We start from the raw sequence: 17,990 nt of genomic DNA, 5'->3' as shown, positions 1-17,990 counted from the left end.
AAATTAAGCTTAGTTATCAAAGCAACTAACCCAAGCAATAAGGCTGCCTGAAATTGCCAATGTACCACTACAATGGTCCTAAATTTGCGGTCAGCAGCGAAGTGACGGCGATCACCGCGGACCTCGAAGAAAGCTGCCCACAAAGATCGCGCGATCTCTGTGCCGAAAACTTAAGCTTTCTCGATGTTAAATTGATTGTAGCGCTGTCAAAAGGGAATCCCCAGTGCAGAGCCGCTGTGATGTCATCAAGCTGTTTAAGCAGCCAATCACATTGAAGACTTCCCGCAGCCAGCAAACCAGGAAATAAAAAGCACTGATTTAATTCACTTTTTATTTTTTTTTTACAGAGAACGAAATAAAGATTGGGACATACACACGGGGCTAAGGTGGAAGCTGAAATATCAAACAAATTAAATTAAAAAAAAAATATTTTAAAAATCTAGTAATTTTCCATCATATATCAAATATAGCTTTTCAGGGCCCGAACGGTTGTTCTGCAGCCAATACGCCATTAAAATTCCAGGTACACCTATTCCATCAAGGCTTAACTTTTAATGGGGTGTTTAACAGCAATATTAGAGCGGACAAGCTTAAGTTTTTGTCCGTTCAACTGATTTCACTGATTGCCGGCTATGGGAGTCCACAGCGCAGCCTATGGTGGAGCAGGGAATGACTGATCGCAACTTCAGGATTTCCGCGTTTGATGCGCATGCGCTAAATCCTGAAGTTACGGTCAGTCTCAGAGGGATAATGACAGCGTACGCTGACAGCTCGCCATCATTACCACCGCAAAATCTGGGCCAATGCCTCTTTAATACAACAATAGGACAATGACAGGGACATACACCAAATACCGAAAAACAGCAACATGCAGTCTGCTTCAGGTTTATGGTAGTGCTGGGGGTTTACCAAGTCACTGTATCTTTCGCCCAATAGCTTGTACATTCAATGTGCCCCATATTGTGAGTCTTACATCACCAACACAGAGGCCTCTACATCTCAATATGCCCTGAAGTGACTGCTCTATAGATAAATGGGTAAAGACCTGCGTTAGAACAAGGGACAGAGGAATGTAACCCAAGTATTTGGCAAGTAGTAACACAAACACTAATTTCTGCATTAGTACCTTAGCCATTTGTGTAAGCTACATCTCACTCTTGGAAATGGTGAAAAATTGCCGCCTATTGTTCTCTTATGAATAATCACAAGAACATAAGAACATAAGAAATAGGAGCAGGAGTAGGCCAATCGGCCCCTCGAGCCTGCTCCGCCATTCAATAAGATCATGGCTGACCTGATTTTAGTAAAGCTCCCAAAAATCCCGTGACGCCATCTGTTGATGATCCAAAATACAGTTTCACCACCATCCATCGCTCTATGCCAACGTGTTGGGATTTAAAAGTTCCACATTCATACACGAGAAAAAACAGCACAGTTGCAAAACATTTTAGTTTCAAAATCATCAATGCTAGAGCAATATTGAAACAAACAAGTTCTTATAGGACAATAAGTCAGCTCAGCTACCCTACCGAGGCGTTACAGGTGTGTATCCGTGGTGTAGATCGCGAACTACACTGGTTCATTGATGTGTGTGTGTTCGTGACTGAGTCCCCAGAGTACAGGACACACTGAGGTGTACCAATGTGTAATGTACAAAAACACAAAACTTTGCTGGCGTGCTGTTGATGTAGGGAACGTGATACAGATTACACACAGGAACTGGGTCAGCTGTTTGGACACAACAGTTGAAGATAATGATTTGTCATTAAACCAATGAAGAGGGTAGCTCATAAACTGTCCAATTTTTAAGAAGATGACCACAAAGATACGACCTCACACATTTTGGGCAACTGGGCGCTTTCCTCATGGGAACATTTTGGAACATGTTTGTTATTTACAGTACATGCAGAACCAGCTCCATTCTTTATTCCTTTAACTAACAGAACGGGTTGTTATGTACCTTGGGAGGGAGTCTCCCATCATCTCTAGGACTCACTTCAACCATCGAGATGTTGTCCATGTCAGAAGATGTCTGAAAAGAAAGCAGTCCAGATTGTTGAAATTAAAAGATGCTGAGACCATGAACCTCAAGAGATTGCTGCTCCTCAGACTGCAGCAGTTCAAGAGGGCAGCTCACCACCACCTTCTCAAGGGCAATTAGGGATGGGCAATAAATGCTGGCCTTGCCAGCGACGCCCACATCCCATAAATGAATGAAGAAAAAATAAAATCAGCTGATCCTTCAATGCTTCATTGCAAATCAAGCGATGATCCAAATCAAACCTTAAAGTTTGTTCTCCTCCAAGAAGCTTTGATAAATCCTTCATTTGATCCCCATGCATTACATTTGTTTAGGCACAGCACCAAGACCCTGTCTAATAAATTTAACATACATTGTTAAAGATAACTGCTTCTGGGCTGTGTGTCGCAGCCTATTCTATACTTTTGTTTTCCCTCTCTCCGTCTCGAGTTCCTCGTGGCAAGCACCATGCAGCAGCTGAAAGGACAGGTCTGACAACTTACCCCGAGACCGTTATTACATATTCCAAAATGGCAGAAAGAAGCCTCATAGCAGTGAGCTGGGGTGGATTATTTCACCTTATTGATTTACTTTACTTATCTGATCTTTCCTTCTTTTTCCCAGTTATTTACATGACAATAAAAGATTCTCCCCACTTACTTCTCAGGGTGACTATCTCATTCTTTTTGAAGCGGTCAATGGTGCAGCGCTACCCAGGGAAGCGATCTCCACTGTTGAAGCTTCAGTGAATCGCACCTGAACAGGGCAGGTTTGATTGATTGACTGACTGACTGGCTGACTCTGGCCGGAATGTGAGGGCTCCGTGTCAAAGTGCCACATAAGCAATCCGCTCTGGCCCTGGTACAAATATTAGTCCCCGATTCCCATGGGGTCTGTTGCCAGAGTTATGGTAGGAAACTGGCAGAACCCCGGAGGAATTTCAGGGCCTATACAGCTTTGACATAAATCCAAAAGAACAAGTATACTTTTCAACATCGCAAGTTGAGTTATTCACCTGTTACAGCATCAGGCAGTACTTAAGTTTCTTGCACTGTTCACTAAGCTACAGAACTTCCAATAAGACCTCCCTTTACAAGTCTTACACTTCGGGTGTAATTCTGACTGGTTGATAGTGTAATACGGGCTGTATTGGATCAGCCACCCGTTGTACATCTCTCCTGAAAATTGGGAAAGATGCAGAACAGGCGTCTGATCTAATAGTGCCCGTTTTACACTATCGCCCAAATTCAGAATTACCCCCTTTATTACTCAACAACTCGGAGTCAAATACTCCTAGCAAGAGCTCCCTCTACAGGTCTCATAGTTCATCACACATTATTTCAGTCGAGGCTGAATGCAATTCGCAGGTAAAATTGAGTTACAGTTTACCCTCAATGAGTTGCATCTCATTATCCTTAGCTGTTGCTACTTAAAGCCAGCTCATTACCTTCTCAAAGATGCCCGAATCATTGCTTTTCAATTTTGATTTGTCCTTGGTGTTACTTGGCTCAGTTGTATCTCTGCTGAACTCACAGGAAACTTCTCTGCTGATGGGTCATGAACTCAGACTGGAAATATCAGCCTCGTTATCAGTCCAGCCCTAGAGCAGGAATGCAGCCAAATGTTGGGGACTGTACAAGATCTTGAGTATTGAGACCAACATTCTTTTAACGAGTGATAACTTTGTGTAAACTTTCTCTTCACAGCCACTAAATATTTTGGAAGTTACCTATTTAAGAGCAGCAGACAGGAGCGCGACAGACTGCAGTCAGTCAGGCATTCTTAATTTTACTCATGCCATCAAGGGAAAACAGCCTGTGAATGTTAGATGCTTTCCCAGAGGACGGAAATAAAGAGAAAATCACTTACGACATCAACACTTTCCATTTATGTAGCACCATTAATCTAAAACGAATCCCAGGACACTTCACAGGACTAACACAAAGACAACAGGTGCTGAGCCAGCGACGGGGCGATTAGGAGGGGTGATGAAGAGAGCTTGGTTGAAAACATAAGTTTTAAGAAGGTTCGTTAAGGAAGAGATAGAGATTTAGGGAGGGAATGGCAGAGGATAGGCCCGAGGTGGCTGAAGGACTGACTTTCAATGGTGAGACGAAGGGAGGGAGTCCGCAGAAGAGGCCAGGGTCAGAGGAGTTGAGTGTTTGGGATGGGGCGAAGGTTATAGAGCTGGAGGAAATTGCAGAGATAGGATGAGGTGAGGCTAAAGCAGATTTAAACTCACGTTCTCTGGATTATTAATTCAGGATTACTAGTCCAGTAACATAACCACTACACTACCGCACCTATTGGGCTCTGCTCCATCATCCCGACTGAATTACAAGGAACAATAGAAAAAACCTTACCTGTACTTGGGATGAGTGACAGCATAGATGATTGGACGGTGAATGGCAGAGGCCTCAGCAATCACAGCTGGGACAGAGTTCATGTAAGGTGTGAGGAAACTGGCGTACCTAGAAATACAGAGTGTAAATGAATATGCAGCAACACTCAAAGGTACAGAGAGCCGTCAAGGAGTCTCACTTCTCATTTGGGCCCTGACTCCAGATTTACAGTGCCAGTTAAGCATTGGTGCGGAGCTGAAATCACTTCAGATGGATACTACGGTTGTGGTGTAAACGCACCCAGAGTGTTCCAGCAATTAGTAGGAAAACACAATAGTAAGTGTACATACCCAGCAAAAGCAGTGAGGGCCACTGTGGAACATGGGGACCAGGAGATGACATAAAGCAGGATGATTATCAAAGCAATTTGGGCCATTTTCCACTCATGCTTTATCCTCTGAAATCGTTTCTGGGATTCCTTGTTGGTGTTTCCTCCAATTTTCTCTACATCCCTGTTGAAAATAAAAACTTGTTTTGTTTGAGTCAAATTCCACAAAGATCCAAAATGGGAACATTAGTGAAGAAGTGGGCAAATGATAAATGTGACCTGCATTAGCTTTATGTATTCATAGAAAGAAAGAAAGATTTGCATTTCTATAGCACCTTTCACAACCACCGGACGTCCCAAAGCGCCTTACAGCCAATGAAGTACTAGTTACTGTTGTAATGTAGGAAACGTGGCAGCCAATTTGCACACAGTAATGTGATAATGACCAGCTAATCTGTTTTAGTGATGTTGATTGAGGGATAAATATTGGCCAAGACACCGGGGATAACTCCCCTGCTCATCTTCCAAATAGTGCCGTGGGATCTTTTACGTCCACCCGAGATGGCAGACGGGACCTCGATGGCATAGTGGTTAGCACTGTTGCCTCACAGCGCCCAGGGACCCAGGTTCAAATCCGGCCTCGGGTGACTGTCTGTGTGGAGTTTGCACATTCTTCCCATGTTTGCGTGGGTTTCCTCCGGGTGCTCCGGTTTCCTCCCACAGTCCAAAGATGTGCGGGTTAGGTTGATTGGCCATGATAAAAAAATTGACCCTTAGTGTTAGGGGGGATTAAATACGTGGGGTTACGGGGTTACGGGGATAGGGCTTGGGTGGGATGGCTGTCGGTGTAGGGGCCGGATGCTAGGGTTTGGATGATCAGCCATGATCTCGTTGACTGGCGGAGCAGGCTCGAAGGGCCGAATGGCCTACTCCTGCTCCTATCTTCTATGTTTCTATGTTTAACGTCTCATCTGAAAGACGGCACCTCCAACAGTGCGGCACTCCCTCAGCACTGCTCTGGAGTGTCAACCTAGATTTTTGTGCTCAAGTCTCTGGAGTGGAACTTGAACCCACAACCTTCTGATTCAAAGGCGAGAGTGCTGCCCACTGAGCCACGGTTGGACAGAATATGGCATTGTTGTAGTCCATATTGATGGTCACCTAGACACTACAGGGTAAATTTTGCAAGGCTCTATAGCGTTAACCACCCAAAATCAGGAGCACCACGAGTTGGGCCTCCAAACAATTGTCCATTCCGTGCTCCAGGAGCAGAGGGTTGTGAAATTTACCCTCATATATAAAGATTAATGAAGAAGGAGAGAATGAAATTTGTGCACCATATCTGCATGTGGTACCAATCTAGACTTCACACTGCCACACAAACCCCCCAAGTGACCTGAAAGTGGACCATGATAACTCGCAGTAGAAGTCAGTATGAATGAATGATCTGGACAATCCACACGGAATGTAATTTGAGTTCTTTATAAAGAAAAGGAACACACAGAGATGAGAGTTGGAAATTGAGTTGTAAACGAGTTGGAAGTCAAGGTAATGAGACTTAGAGTATTGGAATTGAATTAATAAGGGAGGAGTTGAATACAAAGAGTTGGTAAAGATAGACAAAGTTGGAGAAATTTAGAGGTTTAGACACTTTTTTATGAATAAAAGGATTTTTTTTTTAGATATAAGGTGAAACATTCAACAATCTAAACATTGGATGTCATTGGCCAAAGAAGATCAATATCACAAGGTGTGGTATAATTATTCCAAAAGTACTGCTGCATTTAACTAACATAATGGTCCAGAAATTCGGGTCGGGGGCTTCCCACGGGTGCAAGCCCCCGACCTGCACTTACCTTGCGCGCCGGCCGTTGAGCTGTGGGCCCGCGTGGAATTGCGATCCTGGGCCTCCTACAACTGCCGGCGCGCAGTGCTTGTGTATCCCAGGGGCGCAGTTAGTTTGATGCGTCCCCTGGGATCACGTGGGCCATGGAGAGCCAATGGTAGCAGGGAATGCTTCATTCATAAGTTTGACAGGAAGATCTGTCAAACCTATAAATACTATAAGCCCCAAAACATCACTAAAACTTCAAATAAATTTTAAAAAAACATCACATTTTTAAAATAAACCATAAATTACATGAAATAACTATTTTAAACAATAATTTAAATTTTTGAAAAAAATAATTACATTTTCTAACGGGGCTAAAAATAAACTTACCTTTCTTTAAAGTATTTAAAAATAATAAACCTGTGGAAAAAATGTTTTAATTTTAATTAATTCACCACTTACCTTGTTAAAAGCAGGCCTTGCGACTGCTTTTTACATGTCTAACTTCTGGAGACTTACCTTCCTGGAGAAACCGGCAAAAAAAACGTAAGTTCGATGCGCACGCGCCGCCTCTCCGGCGCACGCGTTCCACCTCTGAACCCCTTCTTTCAGGGGAACGGAAGTGCCGGTTTCCCGCGCATGCGCACAGTGCATGCACAAAACCGGCACTTTCGTTGGGCCTACGCGTGAGTACCCCGTGCGTACTCACGCATTGGGACCCGAATTTCTGGGCCAATGACTGGAAACAAGAAACAATGATGACAGGAGAAAAAGGGGCAAAGAACTACTAGGCATAGGGGGAGATGCTTTGCTCCATTCCTGGACAAATACAGTATCCCCGCATTATAGGTCTTTCATATTTCCTTACCGCAGGAGAAAAATTGCGTCGTAAACATCTCCCAAGAAGGACGTCTCCCCCTACAACATAAGGGCCTGGAGTTTCCGCTCAGTTGTGCTGTTTTTATCAGCGCAATTCACCCAAAATCGGGCAAACCAGCGCAAAAGATCGCGCAATTTTAAACATAAATTATGTTCAGCGCAAATCGAGTTTCCCCGATCTTTTGCGCGGATTTTTAAAAATATTGTGTTGGAAGCTGGCCCCGCCCACAGCACTGGCCATGCCCCCCTGGATTAAATGAATCACCATGGCGAGTTTCCGCTAATTGCGCCCGTTTGCGGTCCTTCGAGGAGGCTCTAAAAATTAAGCTGTTTTTTTAGGCGCAAGGACACGAATAGGCAGGTCTTAAAAGCTTTTGAATATAATTTGTTTTTTAATTTACTAAGAAACTGACTATTGTACACCAATGTAACTAGTAAATGGTTCTGTATAGCTTTTTAAAGTCATTTTCAGTTATTTAAAATTGGTCTACTCACTGGTGGTGGACACTGATTAAAAATGCTTATTCTTTGTGATAAACCCATTTTCAGCTGTGTTAATCAAACTGCTCCAGGTTACCGCTCTTAAATATATCAAGGGACATTTTTTAAAGCAACATTTAAAAAAAAATTCTGTTCTAAAGCACTGCCCGATTGCGATAGTTCATGGCAGATTTTGCGTTTGGTGATATGCAAATGAGTTCGAGTGGAAACTTGAGAGAAAAAAAATACTTCTGAAAACGAGCGCAATTTCGGGTGCAATTTGTGCCCGATTCGGCAATTGCCCCCAAAGCGGAAACTCCAGGCCAAGTCCTGCACTTCTCGGTCCTGTATGCTAAGGGCCTTCCCCATCCCTTCTCAAATGTACTGGTAGAGGCTTACGGTGACAAAAATTATATTCTTTGTTTAGGTTTCCGTTTGGTGGCTGCCCCTGTAAATCCAGTCATTGTGCCTAATAGAGAGTTTAACATCTAAAGCTATCAAATCAATCCCAATACAGTGTTGCAAGTTTGGTTGGTTACAGGGTTGTGAGAGCACACTACATAACTCAAGTGTGAACAATGTTATGTGACCGGTTCAGTTTGTAATTGACTGAACGTTCCTTTTTACATTTTAGGGGTCAGATTTTCAAAATCCAGGATGACCTGGTAATTTTTTTCTCTCTTCCACATGGCAGCTGTCTCGCCTTCTGCCAGCGCCATTTACACTTCATCTAGAGCCATCTTTTGTTTCTTAACTTGTCCCATTACCATCTCCTTTTGCCTTGCACTCTTAATGTCTCTTAATCTCTCCTGCCTTCCATCCTATCACAGACCTTCCCTTTTGTTCTTTCCTCCCCTCCCCCCTTTCCCTGCCCCTGCACTTGCTTAAAAACCTGCTCCATCTCCAGCTTTTTCCAGTTCTGACGAAGGGTCATCGATCTGAAACGTTAACTCTGTTTCTCTCTCCACAGATGCTGCCTGACCCGCTGAGTATTCCCAGCATTTTCTGTTTTTATTTTATGTCCTGGTAATTTTATGTCGGGATATTGAAAGACTGACAGCACTGTTTAAATTGGGATAGAGAGGGGATAGCTCAGTGAGTTTGAACTTCAAACAATTAAAACCTGAATTAACAAGGAATGGAGTGAGTTACAAGCGGAGTTGCAAAAATGTGAAAATTAAGTTTCAATGATTTGAGAGCCGAGTTAGAGTTGGAGGCCCAGCTGCAGAAAGTTGATGGAAATTTGAAGTTTATGTTTATCAAAGTTAGGCACAATCAGAAGTTAGGTTGGAGAAGCCGCAAATTGAATTTTACGGGATTCGGAAACTGTGTTGGTCATGGGCATTCCAGAGGGAACAGAGAGGGTACAGATTCCCAAAAATAAACCCTGGAGTTGTTAAAGAGTGAAATGCTAAGAATGACAGCTAGCGTTGCATTAACACTCTCCCAACGTGCACTGAATACACAGGAAGAAGCTGCTTGCTATGGGGCTCAATCGCATGCTGACCTCACCTGTTGGTGGACAGAATGGCACGGAAGATGAAGATGTAGCAGATGATGATAATTCCCAAAGGAATGAAGATGACAAAGCAGAAGAGCAGCATGGTGTAAGCCCGGACAGATGGGGTGAATGTCATGTAGTCCCAGGTACAGGAGGTCATCAATCCTTCAGGCACCTAGACACAACAAGCAAGTAGACACTGTGAGTAATCTGTCTTTCAGGCAAACATCGAAATGATGGCGCTGCCATTTTGAGGCATCGTTATGCTGATCAGTAATGTAGGTGTTGCTGTGCATCGAGCAGCCAGTGTCATATACACATTGCGTACAGCACCAGCTTCAGAGCAGCCAAAGCCAACCATCGCCTAGCTACAGGAATTCCCGTGTTTTACAGGAAAGACCATGCAAGTTGGATTTATGAATAAAAATTACAAAAACTGGGGAACCATCTCAGTTTAGAGCTTTTGTTTTTGTCCGATTCCAAAATTATTTACCCCTTCTTCTAAATGTAAAATGCTGCCACAACCTCCACACAAGTGATGTTCACAGGCTGATGAAAGAGTTTATCAATTCACTGTTTAGCAAATTAGAATGATAGAAATGTCACTTCTATAGGACACTCTTACTCTTCTTGGTGCGAGTTCACTTATGGCTGTACTGAAGAAAACAGAAAAATGATCAAGGAGTGTGAAAATAACCAGGCTAAAGTGTTTAACACAGGGGACAATCCCAGTTATGATCTTGAAGCATTCAGAAAATTGCTGTGGTGTTGAGGCCATCAAAAATTGCTCCATCTTTCTCTATTTTATATCGCACAGTCAATGAAGCACTTTTTATGAAGTGTAGTCACTTTTGAAATGTAGGGAAATGTGGCAGCCAGTTTGAACACAGCAATGTCACACAAGCAACAATGAGACAAATGACCAGATATTCTGTTTTGGTGATGTTGGTTGAGGGATAAATGTTGACCAGGGCACTGAGAGAACTCCCCTGCTCTTTAAATAATGCCTTGGGAGATTTTATGTCCACCTGAGAGGGCAGACGGGGCTCTCGGTTTAACATAAGATGACCCTCAGTTTTGCCTCCTCGTCTCCAACTTTGATCCCATCGCTGTTGCCTTGCCTTCCAACTTTTTGTTTGACACAAAGCTCTGGAGAAGTTGTAACTTCTTCCAGCCTAATGTCTGTAAAACCAAAGGCATCCATTTTGACTTCAGGCAGCACCTCCATGACACCGGCCTAGACTCCATCGACCTTCGTGGCTGCCACTTCATGCTTAGCCTGGAGTGCAAAACCTTGTCATCCTTCTCGAGTCGGAGTTAAGCATCCTACCCACATCCAATCTGCTCCCAAGACTGCTCTTTAACATCTCTGTACAACAACAACTTGTATTTATATAGCACCTTTAACGTAGTAAAACATCCCAAGCCGCTGCACAGGAGTATTTTAAGACTAAAAAAATTGACACCGAGCCACCTAAGGAGAAATTAGGGCAGGTGACCAAAAGCTTGGTCAAAGAGGTAAGTTTTAAGGAGCGTCTTAAAGGAGGAAGGAGAGGTAGAGAGGCGGAGAGGTTTAGGCAGGGAATTCCAGAGCTTAGGGCCTCGGCAACAGAAGGCACGGCCACCAAAGGTTGAGCGATTATAATCAGGGATGTTCAGGAGTGCAGAATTAGAGGAGCGCAGATATCTCCGGGGGTTGTGGGGCTGAAGGAGATTACAGAGATAGGAAGGGTGAGGCCATGGAAGGATTTGAAAACAAGGATGAGAATTTTGAAATCGAGGCGCTGCTTAACCAGGAGCCAATGTAGGTCAGCGAGCACAGGGGTGATGGGTGAACGGGACTTGGTGCGAGTTAGGACATGGGCAGCCGACTTTTGGATGACCTCAAGTTTACGTAGGGTGGAATGTGGGAGGCCAGCCAGGAGTGCATTGGAATAGTCAAGTCTAGAGGTAACAAAGGCATGGATGAGGGTTTCAGCAGCAGATGAGCTGAGGCAGGGGCGGAGACGGGCGATGTTACGGAGGTGGAAATAGGCAGTCTTAGTTATGCTGCGGATATGTGGTCGGAAGCTCATTTCAGGGTCAAATATGACACCAAGGTTGCGAACAGTGTGGTTCAGCCTCAGACAGATGTTAGGGAGAGGGATGGAGTCAGGGGCTAGGGAACGGAGTTTGTGGCGGGGACTGAAAACAATGGCTTCGGTCTTCCCAATATTTAATTGGGGAAAATTTCTGCTTATCCAGAACTGTATGTCGGACAAGCAGTCTGACAATTTAGAGACCGTGGAGGGGTCGAGAGAAGAGGTAGTGCTGGGTGTCGTCAGCGTACATGTGGAAACTGACGCTGTGTTTTCGGATGATGTCGCCAAGGGGCAACATGTAGATGAGAAATAGGAGGGGGCCAAGGATAGATCCGGGAGCGGGAAGAGAAGCCATTGCAGGTGATTCTCCGGCTATGATTAGATAGATAAGAATGGAATCAGGTGAGTGCAGTCCCACCCAGCTGGACGACGGTGGAGAGGCGTTGGAGAAGGATGGAGTGGTCAATCATGTCAAAGGCTGCAGACAAGTCAAGCAGGATGAGGAGGGATAGTTTACCTTTGTCACAGTTACAAAGAATGTCATTTGTGACTCTGATGAGAGCCGTTTCAGTACTGTGGCAAGGGCGGAAACCTGATTGGAGAGATTCAAACAGGGAATTGCGGGAAAGATGGGCATGGATTTGGGAGGCGATAACACGTTCAAGGAATTGAGGGGAAAGGGAGGTTGGAGATGGGGTGGTAGTTTGCAAGGACGGAGGGGTCAAGGCTTGGTTTTTTGAGAGGGGTGATGCCGGTAGATTTGAGGGAGAGGGGGACAGTACCTGAGGAGAGAGAACCATTAACAATGTCAGCTAACATGGGAGCCAGAAAAGGAAGTTGGGTGGTCAGCAGTTTGGTGGGAATAGGCTCGAGGGAGCAGGAGGTGGGTCTCATGGACAAGATGAGCGCAGAGAGGTCATGAGGGGAGATCGGAGAGAAACTGGAGAAAGATGTGAGTTCAGGACTACGGCAGGGGGGGAACCTTAGAGCAAGTTTGGTCCTGTGGGCTAGGGGAAGGAAGGGAAGTGGCAGAGGCAGCTGAATGGATGGTCTCAATCTTAGAGACAAAGAAGTCCATGAGCTCCTCACACTTGTTGTCAGAGGGGAGGGTGGAGGAGGCAGGGGAGAGGGGTTTAAGAAGACAGTTAGCCGTAGAGAATAGGAGCCGGGGTTTATCTTTGCATTCCAGAATGATTCTGGAATACAAGCAATTTTGGCAGATGAAAGCAGGACCCGATAATGCTTTATGTGGTCCAGCCAGATCTGGCGGTGAATGGCTGAACCAGTTGTCCGCCATATCCGTTCACGTCTGCGTCCCTTGGGCTTAAGGGAGCGAAAATGAGAGCCGTACCAGGGGGAACGGCCAGGGTGAGAGAGGGTCATTGTTTTAGTCGGGACTAGGGCATCAAAGGTGGTGGTGAGGGTGTGGTTGAGCAGAACGGTAGCTGCAGAAATGTCATGGTGAATGGAGGGCCAAAGGCTGGACAGTTGGGACTTCATAAGTGCAGTTGTAATATTGTCCGCCTCTGGCCCTAACCCTCCCCTCTGCTGCCAAGACTGTAGTCTACGTTTTCATCATCTCAAGGATCAACTTCTCTTCTTGGCAGCCTCTTTATCTTAACCCTCCATGAGACATTTGGCGAGAATTCTGTGGCCCACATCCTCTCCCACACAAAGCCCCACATCTCGCCTAACTTCCTGTATCCCATCAGATTGATCGTAAGGTCCTCATTTTCGAAACTCTCCATGGCCTGTCTGCACCCTACCTCTGTGATCTCCTCCAGCTGTACATCCCCAACGTATCCTCTACTCCTTAGGCACCAGTCTACGTCTCATGTCCCACTCCCTCTGCTCCACCATTAGCAATTGTTCCTTCAGCTGTATGCCCCAGTCCTCGGGAACTCCTTCTCAAAGTCCTTCCACTTTACCACCTTGCTAGGAGTGGGCCTTTGGCGTAGCGGTAGCATCCCCGCTGCTGGGCCAGAAGGCGTAGGGTTTCGAACCCCGCTCCAGACAGTCCCGACAAGTGGAGTCGGAGCTCCAGCTCTAAATTCTGGGTTGACATCCAGTGGGATACTTGCGTCCGTGGGTGTGGGTGGCCCCCCCCCCCCCTCGTATGGGTTGTGGGAGCCCGTAAAACCCTCCCGCCATAGGACTAACCACCCTAATGGCTGCGGTCACGGAAGGAGCGTCAATCGCGGCCAGAAATCCTTCCACCACTTCATACAGTTCCCCAAAGGGAACAGTGTGAAGACACGTATGACGACGACCACCTTGCTTCCTGCTTTCAAAAGCCTTATAACCTTTCTCTTTAACTATGCCGTTATTTCATAGAAACATAGAAGATAGGAGCAGGAGTAGGCCATTAGGCCCCTCGAGCCTGTTCTGCCATTCAATGAGATCATGGCTGGTCATCCAAATTCAGTATCCTGTCCCTGCTTTCTCCCCATATCCCTTGATCCCTTTTTCCTCTCCCTAACTCCTGATTTCCCTATAGTTTGGTGTCCACCTTTCTTGTAAACTGCATGGAGACATTGTTCGGTATGTGAGGAGTACTACAGAAATGCAAGTTGCTGTTGTTACTTTAGATCTCATTTTCACATCTTCTCACACCTCAGAATTTAAAAAAAAAGCATTTGTGTGTAGGCATCAGAAAAGGATTAGGCTCATCTGTGATGCCTCTGATGATAGATTAATCTGTCAACATTCACTGCCTGGGCTCAGAGTGACACACAAGAGGATGGTTAGCACCTGTGCAATATTACCCCAGCAACAGTGAGCTCCCTCAGGAGGAACGATGGTAATTGGAGAGTAATAAAAAAACATGAATTTATTTAAAAATTACATTTCAAATGAGTGGTGTGAATAGAACATGTGACAACCATCATTGAACTATGGTAAGTTATATTAACAGTGATTCTTATATCTGGGCTCAATAATATAGCAGTTCTGAATACTGTCCATGACACTGCACCATTTCATTCATCCATGTACAGTGCCTATCCATCCATCCATCCATCTATGTGTCAATCTATCCATCCACGTGTCTATCTTTCTATCCATCTATGCGTCAATCTATCCATCCATTCATGTGTCAATCCATCCATCCATGTGTCAATCTTTCTATCCATCCATCCGTCTATCTTTCTATCCATCCATCCATGTGTCTATCTTTCTATCCATCCATCTGTGTCAATCTATCTATCCATCCATGTGTCAATCTATCCATCCATCCATCTGTGTCAATCTATCTATCCATCCATCTATGTGTCAATCTATCCATCCATCCATGTGTCAATCTATCCATCCATCCATCTGTGTCAATCTATCTATCCATCCATCTATGTGTCTATCTATCTAGCTATCTAATATTAAAAACAATACCTCAACCCTTCAGACGCTACAAGTGGTCTATTGCGAATTTTTGTATGACACTTAATGCTGGAACCAGAATGTCTCAGCTTTTTATTTGATCTTCCCACAAAAAAGCCATGGTTCTGGTCCGCAGCCCAATGTCGAACTAATCCCATCAATCGCACCGTGTAGTCTCAAAGGGACACTCAACTACCCTAGCAGTAGAATAATACATTATTTTACAGGGTATAAATGTTCGTGTCCATTTAACATGGGAGGCCGGGGGGAAGAATTGAAGAATTGATCCTCTCGGTGCAGGTTGGATTCTAATCCAAAGATGAAAGTGTTCCAAGTTTCAAAATTTCACTCCTTTGTTAAGGCTGCGATGCTCAGACCAGGTTCGGGGTTTCTCGCATGGGCTTCTATTCTTGTCTACCTGCTTTATTCTTTTAGTACCGATATACATATCTGACTACGTGGACAGATATCAAACATTTTGATGCTTTGGTGTACAATATTTCCACCCAAAATATATATTTTTAAAACTTTTAAGTGGACTGAAAAGCTTTATGAATGAGGCTCTGAGGTGGGACCAGCAGAGATGTAATATGAGTGATCCACTAGATTGTGTTTTTACTAAAGGCCAGTGCAGTAGGTGCTCCACCTGCACTTAGAAATGGAAGTGACCTGAACTAACAGTGTTAAAATGGCTGTGTGATTCTGGCACAGGCATGATGGGCTGAATGGCCACCTTCTGTGCTGTGTGATTCTATGTATTTCTGGATAAACAGTTCCCCACCTCGACTGTCTAAAGGAGGGTGCCCCGCCCGCCACCCTTCCATCAGGGAGAGGGCACCTCTGCTCAAGGATCACTTCTTTTGTCCCAATGCACATTTTTCGATTTATTTTTCTTGACTTTAGATGCTCAACCAGATGCTGGGTCAGCAAATAGTTGCCCATTTGGGTTTCAGAGGCACAATGTTTAATTATTGTGCACCAAACGGTTCTGCCAAATCCATGTCAGCTGACCGGCGATGACCTCTTCTAGGTTTAATAATACAATGTTAGGTTTCTTTTTTCCCATTTTCACAGGGGCTGTTTTCTGAAACTTACACTTTGTACTAACCACTGGGAGATTGCGCTCACTCAAAGAACGAGGACTAGACCAGGCTTGGCTGTAATGGCCTCGTGATTGAATAGGCTGCCAACTCTCACGTCGCGCCGCAGTATTGCAGGCCTTCCTCCCCTTCTTAAAGGGGAGGGGCCTTGTGCAGCACGACCCGGGGCCCAGCTGGGCCCCCGGGGATCGGGAGTGCCGGCAAAAGAGCCCGGCACTCAAGAGAAGTGCCGGGCTCATGGAGCACAGCCGGCACTCTGCCGGGGTGGGGGGGGGGGGCAGTTCAGGAGGCCTGGGACGGGAGTGCAGGCAGGTGCTGGCAAGCGACCAGCAACAAAAATGGTCGCTCCGCTCCGCACCTTTAAATAGCGCCTCCCTGGCCACAGGTAGGCCTCCTTGACCCCGTCGGACATAGCGTCTGGCAGTAAGTTAGGGGGCGCTCCTGAAGATCGCGAGCGGGTCACTGCGCACGGTTATGACATCATTGCCGGCGCTAACCTCCCGCTGAATTTCGTGGGTGGCGCCACATCCGGGCGCTAGCTACTAGCACCCTCTTACGGCACTAACGGGAGGGGCAAAGCAACCCAATTTTTCCCCCTTTGTGTTTGGATGATGTATTAAACTCAGGTCCCCTTTGCCTGTTCAGGTAGATGTAAAAGACTATTCAAGGAAGAGCAGGAAGTTCTCCTGGTGTCCTGGTCAATATCTAGCCTGCAACTATCACCACCAAAACAGATTAACTGCTCATTTATCTCATTGCTGTTTATGGAACCTTGCTGTGCACAAAATGGCTATTGTGCTCGCCTACATAACAACAGTGACTACACTTCAATATAATTCATTGACCGTGAAGTGCTTTGGGATGTCCTGAGGAAATGAAAAGTACCATGTAAATGCAAGGTTTTCTCTTTAACTTAACCACCTGCATTGAGTTAGAGCCCAGGTGAACTCAAACTGGGATATGATCAGTTCAGCAGGGACTGTTGTGGCTAAGATTACAAACCTGACCGAAGAAGTATATTTACATTCAACGACCTGCTAATTGAACCTGCTGTTTGTACGGATGTGAATCCAGCCTCTGACAGAATAGCCTGCCAACACACTGTCTGGACTTATGCAACAGTGATTAGGGACAACTACCAGTGCTCTCATCAGCACCTTCAGGAGAGGAAGGCAGAACCTTATGGGGGTGGGGTAGTACTGATAGTCAGGGAGAGAGACAGACAGAGAGAGAGAGAGAGAGCCACACAGAGAGAGAGAGAGAGGCAGAGAGTGAGGGAGAGGCAGAGAATGAATCTGCCATGTCCTGTTGGATTTAAAGAGGGTAATTTTTCAACTTTTATGATTGGAGCGTAAAACTTGCATCATGGGTCAGGTGTCTGTTATAGAAACTGTCTGATTTTCCCTCCCATTGTTGAGAAATCGGGCGTTTTCTGTGAGGAAGCCAGATCAGGAACATAATCTTTACACTCTGGCGGATAGTTGAAAATGACCTTCAAGGTATCTGTCCAGTGATGAAGCTTGACACACCAAGAAACAATGAATGCAGGAATTTAATTACATATCGTATAAAACATTCTAACGTCTGCATTTCCCTGACAGCATCATTCAGTACTTACTCCACCCAAAGAAAGGAGGCAGGCTCCAGGCCAGCGAGTACAGCCAGACCCCCAGCAGAATGAGGACAGCTCGCTTCTTAGACAGAACTCCGATGGAGGCCAGGCGTCGGGTGATCACAAAATACCTGTCGGCGGCATTTACAACCAGCGTGATCATTGAGGTGATCCCAAAGAGGGCGCCGCAGAAAGCGTACAGCTCGCAGCCTGCAGGGAGAGGGGAGAAGGGCAGCGTCAGTAACTGAGGCAGGGCTGTCTATTAGAGGGTTAATGTCTAGCCTCAAGCTTCATTAACATTGGGTTAGTTTAATGATGTGTATGAGTGCTTCTTCGGCAGCACCTCCCAAACCCGCAACCTCTTCCACCTAGAAGGACAAGGGCAGCAGGCACATGGGAACACCACCACCGCCAAGTTCCCCTCCAAGTCACACACCATCCCAA

At 45.5% G+C, this 17,990-nt stretch overlaps 1 protein-coding gene across 1 annotated transcript; it reads right to left on the bottom strand.

Moving 5' to 3' along the window:
- Positions 1-454: 454 nt before the first annotated feature.
- Positions 455-17,663, bottom strand: LOC147098486 (melanopsin-A-like; the record flags this gene model as incomplete). Its single annotated transcript, XM_085969984.1, has 5 exons — positions 455-2,032; positions 4,384-4,491; positions 4,713-4,874; positions 9,393-9,556; positions 17,553-17,663. Coding segments are annotated over 5 exons (585 nt in total), but the record flags the coding sequence as incomplete, so codon positions are not given.
- Positions 17,664-17,990: the final 327 nt, after the last annotated feature.

This window comes from Somniosus microcephalus, chromosome 29 (assembly GCF_052327205.1).
Source record: "Somniosus microcephalus isolate GS21.2 chromosome 29, FLI_Smic_1.0, whole genome shotgun sequence".
In the NCBI taxonomy this organism is placed as follows: Eukaryota; Metazoa; Chordata; class Chondrichthyes; order Squaliformes; family Somniosidae; genus Somniosus; species Somniosus microcephalus.
This window is presented reverse-complemented; position numbering and strand designations above follow the sequence as displayed.